Source organism: Notolabrus celidotus, chromosome 13, assembly GCF_009762535.1.
Source record: "Notolabrus celidotus isolate fNotCel1 chromosome 13, fNotCel1.pri, whole genome shotgun sequence".
NCBI classification, from domain to species: domain Eukaryota; kingdom Metazoa; phylum Chordata; class Actinopteri; order Labriformes; family Labridae; genus Notolabrus; species Notolabrus celidotus.
Window position 1 is genome coordinate 33,828,767 of NC_048284.1, and position 8,262 is coordinate 33,837,028.

An 8,262-nucleotide genomic window follows, 5' to 3' on the forward strand; every position below is an offset into this window, starting at 1 on the left:
TTAGTATTATTATTGTTATTTTTATTATCATTATCATTATTATCATTATCATTATCTTTCTTCTATACAGCTCTGTTAGTTTAACATTGAATCTTATTATTCTGTAATAGTTTGTAATTTTGTGTTTTATTTCTTTTTAAGCTTTAGCAATGATTACGTATGTTTTCCATGCTAATAAAGCCCTTTGAATTGAATTGAATTGAGAGAGAGAGAGAGAGAGAGAGAGAGAGAGAGAGAGAGAGAGAGAGAGAGAGAGAGAGAGAGAGATAGAGAGAGAGAGAGATTTGATTTTTCAAACTCCTTTTATTGTCTCATTCGGTCTTTCCAACAAAACCCAAAGAACAAACAGAGATCATGAGCCAGCCAAGATCAACAAGACACAACACATAAAGAAGCTAACACATGCTCAGCACAGGATGTTCCCAAACACCAGCTCCTGGTTCTCTACAGAGCCCAGCACCCGTTTGAGACCCCACAGGTGTGTGAACTCATCCAGGCCGTGGATCAGACTGAAGTACCTAAAATCGGTCTTCAGCCTGACCTTCACCATCCTCACAAACAGGACCTGAGGATCCACGTCCTCAGAGCGCTCCAGCTGGTCCCTCCTGCTCACATAAATGGCCAGCTTAGCCTGACTCAACAGAAAGTTCATCAGCTGACACTTCACCTTGTCTCTTTTACCGTACCTGTGCCCCAGGATGAAAACCTGCCGAGAGGGAGAGAGAGAGAGAGAGAGAGAGAGAGAGAGAGAGAGAGAGAGAGAGAGAGAGAGAGAGAGAGAGAGAGAGAGAGAGAGAGATTCCTTTACTCGTCCCACAACGGGGAAATTCAAGTGTCACAGTAACAGAGTAGACAGTGCAAAAGAAATATATAAAGCAAACAAGAGCCTATAAAATATCAATTATTTCCTCCAATTTCCTGATTTCATCTGAATTGTATTTATTTTATTCTGTTTTAACCATTTTAAGAACTGTATTTTAAAATAATTGTATTCCTTCAGAGTTCTTTTTAAGGGAATTTTATGTCTTTTAAAACATCTTTTATTTCTTTATCTTGACTTGTGTGATTTTACCAACTGCTTGTTTTATTTTGCTGACCGTGCTGCAGCACGTACACTGTGTTCCAAATTATTATGCAAGTTGCATTTCTGTAAATATTTTAAAAACTATGTCAACAGTCGTTTTCAAATTAGTTTAGAAGTCAGATAGTGAATATATTTCTTCAACTGTGTGGTTAAAATGATGCTTTTGGGCTGTATTTTTAAATACATGCAGAATCTGCAGAAATGAGTGTGCCAAATTATTATACAGGTTGTTAAGAGCATATCACTTGTGAAAATTCAAAACTAGGCAACTTTTAAAACATTGTATTGATTGAAAATAATAATGTTTACTACAACTGTATTCAAACTTCAACAAAGACAACAGTTTTCTTTACTCTATGTCTAATTTGACATAGAGTGGTCTAGACCTCCTATGTTTGTAAAAGCGTCTTGAGATAACGTTTGTTTTGATTTGGCGCTATACAAATAAAGATTGATTGATTGATTGATTGATTGATTGATTGATTGATTGATTGATTGATTGATCATTCACATGTGAGTCTGATGATGATCATGAAAGACAGAGAGGAAGCTCTTCACCTGAGATACTCTCACCTTTAAGCATTATGACTGATTAGATTAATGATTAATAAGGGGAATCACTTTCTATTTTTTTGTTACATTTGGATCACTTTTGGTTTGTTTGTTCACTATGTGGGACAAAATCACAAAGATGTGTCTAACTCAAAGAGCCCAGCACATACATGCTAACACCTCTGGGTTACTGCAGGTATTTCTAACAGTAAAGGAGATTTATTTACCTGACACTAAAAAACTATTTAATCAGCAAAATATCAAATTCAGATTCAGACTCTCAGATTCACTGTTTCCTCATGGTCTAGACGGCCCCTCTCTTTGTCTCTGTCTGTCCTCATCCGCCTCTCTGCAGGGGAGATGCAGCACTTGGCCTGGTTGCTGCTGCTGGTCATATGGACGGTGCAGGCTCTGGAGAGCTGCCCCGATGTCTGTAAATGCTCCAGGAAGTCCGGTCCAGAGAAGTCAGAGGTGAACTGTCATAAAAGAGGGTTTCGTTCCTTCCCCTCCAAACTGCCCCCTGATGCCTGGATCCTCAAACTGGGTGAGCCCCACATAGTTAATCATATCATTGCAAATATATTAGATTTGATCTTTTCTTCTATAAACACAGGCGCTGTGCACCTTCACCGCATCATTAACCAAACCTCTTACTGCTCCTCAAGGTGAGAACGGTATCACAGACCTGAAGGCCAACGCTCTGACATTGATTCCTCGGATTGAGAGCATCAACCTGGAACGAAACGCCATCAAGTCAATCCACCCCCAAGCCTTCTCTGGAGCAAAGCAGCTAATGCTTCTCAATCTCTACGGCAACCACATCACCAACCTTCACCGGAGGGGATTCCAGGTAAACATTAAGAAGAGAAACATAATGTCCAGCATCATGAGGGAATGATCTCACCCCTACAGCTGAGGTTCCTTCCATGTCTCCAGGACCTCCTGAACCTCCGCTTCCTCATGCTGGGACAGAACCAGATCGGCACCGTCAAAGCTGAGATGTTTGCTGGACTGAGGAACTTGTCTGACCTGGATCTTCCTCTCAATGCGATCACAACGCTCCCGTCTAATGCCTTCAAGCCTCTGATTGCCCTCAAAGTTCTGGACCTCTCCCTGAACCGCATCCAGAAGATCTCCCCGAAGGCCTTCAATGGACTCAGACAGCTCATGTTCCTCAACTTAGACAATAACAGGTCTCATCTTACGTGAACTTAGAGCATGCTTCTATGAACCAGGAAACTGTTATCACTCTGTAGATCAGCCTGCAGTAACAGCGTGGGACTGTAACAACAACAGTTCTCCATATTCAGCTCCAAAATGTCTTCAAAATGTTGAGTGAATTTTTAAAAGTCACTTTTTAAAATCACATTTAGAGGAATATTTTTAATTTTCTTCTCTTAATTTTAGTTGTGACAAATATATTTAAATTTAAATCACTGTTAAATCTAAATACAAAATATAAATATTAATGCAACATGTTAAATGAAAATGTTAATGGTTAAATCTAAAAGCTAAATGTTATATCTAAATGTTTAATGTTAAATCTTAATATTTAATGTTAAATCTTAATGTTAAATGTTAAATCTTAATGTTAAGTGTTAAATCTAAATGTTAAATGTTGCTCTGCTATCCTAAATATGTATCTAATATGTTAAACTGCTGCCTAGCAGAAGTACAAAAATAAAAGCTTCATAAAGGATACAGACTTTGCAATAGCAGCTTAGCTTGTCCGTACCATAGACCGGGTCAGCACTGACTCTGAGCGTTGTGAAATCTCTTTATGGCCTCCAAAACTGCCTTTTAACATTTCCTGCTAATTCAGTGCACATTATTGATGGTGGGCAGTCCAGCTATAACCCGTAGGAGTCAGTACTGACAGACCGTGGTTGGGATATCTGTATCACTTTATGAAGCTTTTATTTTAGTACTTCCACCTGGTGGCAGTGTGAATTTGTATATTAGTTAAATATTTAACATTTAGAGTTATGATTACAAAATCATGCTTACCAGGTTAATTGGTCACTCTAAATTGCCCGTAGGTGTGAGTGTGTGCGTGAATGGTTGTCTCTCTCTCTGTGTTAGCCTTGTGATAGGTTGGCGACCTGTCCAGGGTGTACCCTGCCTTCCGCCTGAAGCCAGCTGGGATAGGCTCCAGCCCCCCCGTGACCCCTAATGGGTCAAGATAATGGATGGATAATGGATGGATGGATTTATGATTAGCATTTAAATTAACTTGTATATTTATATTTAACATTAAACATTTAAATTTAACATTTAGATTTAACATTTAAATTTAACATTTAGATTTAACATTTAACATTTAGATTTTGTCAGATTTATATATGGCATTTAGATTTAAAGCTGTTTTTTCAAATGTATTTGTAACGACAAAAATAAAGTGACAAAGGTCAAAAAAGGTTGCTCTAAATGTGATTAAAAAAGTGACCACACTACGTTTGATGAAGTTTTGGGGCTAAATGTGGAGAAATGTTGCTGTTATCTTCAGTATGCACAACTTAACAAACGGAGCCCCATATAATAGTAACTTATTATTAACCTAATCTTTGCCTCAACCCTCAGATTAATCAGATGACCTCAGGACTAGGGCTGTTTTCGAAACGGCCTGAAACATACTACCTACTAATGTAGTAGGCAGCAGGTACTGCCTACTACATACTGCGTTTGAATTTAGTCTGTAGTCTGACTGTTCTGTTGGTTCTGTGTTGCAGTACGCTGGGTCAGACGTCACTAGATTTCCGGTTTCAGAAAGCAGAAGTAAACAACGACCAAGCCGATAGATAAACTGCTTCTTTAGCATCACTTATGATTTAAAAAGTTAAGAAGAGGTTTACATGTAATTTAATAATTTTCACAGCTCCTAAAAACTGAGTTCCCCCCATCAAAATAAGAAGAGAAAAGAAATGTATTGTGGGAAACAGTACGTGAGGCAGACTGGTCCGATGCAGACTGAGACATTTTCCTGAATCAGTAGACATCCGGCAAGTTTTGGCATACTGCAGATTTTGCTCTTGTTCACTTACTACATACTGAATTTAGACCAAATCAATACGTACTGCTAGTATAGTAGGCGGTTTTGAAAACAGCCCACGTGTTACTTCAAACCAGGATCATTCATATTTGTTTATGATCCAGTTTTACTTGAAGTTTGAAACTTCAAGAGTCAATCCTGCTCATTATGCCCTCCTCTCTTGATAACAGTACATCAGAATCATTTCTAAAATCCACTTTAGATGCAATGCTTCACTTTTCACAATTCAAGCACGCTTCTTTAATCTCAAATGAATAATTCTCTCTCCCATCCAGCCTGAAGACGGTCCCTGCTGCAGTGTTTAGGCCTCTGCGCTCTCTGGAGATGCTCGTTCTGGACAACAACCTCCTGTCCACATTGAGCCCGTCCACTCTGGACGGCCTGGATAACTTGCAGGTACTACAGTATCTGTTCCACATGTTGTTCATATGTATAGCGTTTGGACCAAGATGGTGACTACCAGTTTGTTCAGGTCAGCTTGGTATTGTTAGGTTCAAACGCATGTTTAGAGGGAAACCTGGCTGTTCTTTATCCTGATGCTGCTGTGTGTGTGAGGGTGAATAAATATAATTCACTCAATAGTTTTCATTCAACACTCAACACAGTTTGTGGAACACTGTTTACATTTACCACTCACTCCAGACGCTCCATACACATAATGTTCCTCTATGGTGTTTGACGTGACACACATCCTCACCTCTGACTGACTCTGCATGCTTATTAAAGGCCCTGTGAGGAGTTTTGAACTGGCTGAGAAACAGACTGAAAATGATACTGATGTCTCTTTATGACCTTCAATAGCAAACAAGACCATCAGCAGCAACACTGACACCTTCTCTGTTGTCATTTTTAATGCCTGAAACCGCCCAGGGGGGGTAGGTGTCAGACCAGATGATGGACATCTTGCTTCAGAAACAGCCTTTATTTCGACTGTTTACATGGAAAATAATCACAATGCCTGATAAAGTTCACGGTTAAAAGGCAACAGGATGAGATTTTTGTTGAAAACACTACTTTTGCATGTATAGGACAAGAGATAAGAGGTATCGCTTTGTCCACAAGGGGGCACCAGAACCAATTCAAAACAAAAGTTCCTCACAGCAGCTTTAAGGTGTTTGGATCTGTTTCTGCATGGTTAGAGAAATATTCAAACACGCCTCTGCTGAGGAGAGGATTGTTCTCAGAACAAAGAGAAAGAGATATATTTTTTTATAAATACCTGTTTACGTGTGGATGTTTCCTAAATGTGCTGGTTGTTGATCCAGGAGCTCTACCTGAGGAACAATGAGCTGGAGCAGCTGCCACCTGATGTGTTCAGGAACATGGCCAAGCTCTCTCAGCTGGCTCTCAGTGGAAACCACCTGAAGACAATAGATGGAACGATGTTCACCCGCATGCCCGGTAAAAGAATCACTTCCTGCCTTTCCAGTGAAATGTAGAACTGACCGCAGTGTGACCTGATGCCACCACTGTCCACATTTACTGACTGTTTTCTGTCCCTGGCACCTCAGACATGAAGAAGCTGCACCTCCATGACAACCTGTGGCACTGTGACTGTCACCTCGGCTCCTTCATACAGTGGATGAGCCACACCAACGCCACCCTGTCTCCCAGGGATGCCCTGAGGTGCACGAGCCCTGAGGAGCTGCAGAATAAAAGCTTCTCCAGTCTCCAGGCAGACAAGCTGCTGTGCAGTGCCTAACCCTGTAAAAGTGGATGGAACACAGCAGAACACAGCAGAGGCTTGGGGTCCGTGGAGAGTTGGATGATGTGCTCTGCTCAAAATGTGTTGTTCTTCTCTCTCTGTATACATCGATATTTTAGGAGTGTGTCTTATACGATCGCTCAAGCTGCAACACGATCAATAAACCTTTCTGTAGGATGATGCACCTCCTCTGCTTAAAGCAACATTTTCATGTTCATATAAGAACCTTACACAAACATCACCTTTAGCTTCACCTACATGTATTTTGAGATGAAAACAAGAGCTGTATATACATTTTCAAGCCATACTGCAGCACACCATCCTCACTGCAGCTCAACTGTGATAATGACTAAAAACAAGAGAGACAGTGTGTCCTTCCATTCTGCACAAAGAACAAGCACCGCCACTTATCTCCAAATCCAGCTCTAAGATTATTATTATAATCTCATATTGCTTGTCGTAAAGCTACGCAGGTTTGGAAAGAGACGGATTACATGCAATGGGATTATATTAATCCCATTTCAGCAAATGGTCTCCATAATCTTTAGTTAATGTATAAAAAAGGATCCACACAGGGAGGATGAGCACAGCTGAAAGTGAGAGATGAGAGATACTGTGAGGTCATTGTAATGAAGAAATGAGATGTACAGTGATGTCAGGATCCAGATTGAGCCCTGATACTCTGAACTGTACGTCTCTGTCTTTTATTAAAGCTTCCTTTATCTCACTTTATTCAATTCCCACTTCACTCCCTCTGATTTTATATGAGTGCTTTTTTTTTACCATTAGCCATGTTGTGATAAATCCAATCCACTTTATTTATACAGCACATTTTAAAATATCAATCAAGTTTATTTAAGTGCTGCACAGGCAGGTAAATAAGTTAAAACACACAGAACATAAAACACTGTCAGAGAATAATACAAATAAAAATCATTATAAAACACACAAAACACTTTAAAATATAATAATAATAATAATAATAATAATAATAATAATAATAATAATAATAAATTAAAATTAAAACACTTTAAGAACAATTACAAATCCACTAAAAGAACAGACAGAGACAGAGAACACACAACTCTCATGCTGGGTTATAAAACAAGGAGTAAAAATATGTTTTAAGACAGGATTTAAAAGTCGGTAATTTTGGGGACAGTCTAACATGGGGGGCAGCTCGTTCCACAGTTTTGGGGCCACCGTCAAGAAGCAAGTAAGTAAGTAAGTAAATTTTATTTAGTATAGCACCTTTCACAGAATAAAATCACAAAGTGCTTCACAGGAAAATATCCAACACATTAAAAGAAACAGACCATAGCATAAATAAAACATTAGTCTGAACACAGTGAGTCGAAGGCCTGTTTAAATAAATGTGTCTTTAAGAGTTTTTTAAAAGTGACAACAGAGACAGCTGAACAAACATTTACAGGAAGAGCGTTCCACAATGTTGGTGCCACCACTTCAAAAGCATGGTCACCTTTTGTTCTTAGACGAGCTCGAGGGACAACCAACAAGCCCTGGTCAGAAGAACTGAGTGACCTACTGGTGAGGTAGGGGTGGAGCAGGTCGGTGATATATTCAGGAGCCTGACCACGCAGAGCTCTATACACAAAAACAAGAACCTTAAAAGGGATCCTAAATTTAACTGGAAGCCAATGTAGGGAAGCTAGAATCGGAGTGATGTGGGTTGTCGGGCTGGACTTGGTCAACAGCCTTGCAGCAGCGTTCTGGACTAACTGAAGACGATGGAAGGACAACTTACTGAGGCAGGTGAAAAGTGAATTACAATAGTCCAGTCTGGATGAAACAAAAGCATGAATGATCATTTCCAGTACAGGATGTGACACAACACACCTGAGTTTGGCAATG

The 8,262-nt window shown here is 39.7% G+C and overlaps 1 protein-coding gene across 1 annotated transcript; it reads left to right on the forward strand.

Annotated features, from left to right (window-relative positions):
- The first annotated feature begins 1,996 nt into the window (after positions 1-1,996).
- si:dkey-1j5.4 (leucine-rich repeat-containing protein 15) lies at positions 1,997-6,592 on the forward strand. The gene is made up of 6 exons (XM_034700179.1): positions 1,997-2,180; positions 2,302-2,486; positions 2,573-2,829; positions 4,961-5,081; positions 5,951-6,086; positions 6,197-6,592. Exons 1-6 carry the CDS (start codon positions 1,997-1,999, stop codon positions 6,385-6,387), a joined length of 1,074 nt encoding a protein of 357 aa, XP_034556070.1. The 3' UTR covers positions 6,388-6,592.
- Positions 6,593-8,262: the final 1,670 nt, after the last annotated feature.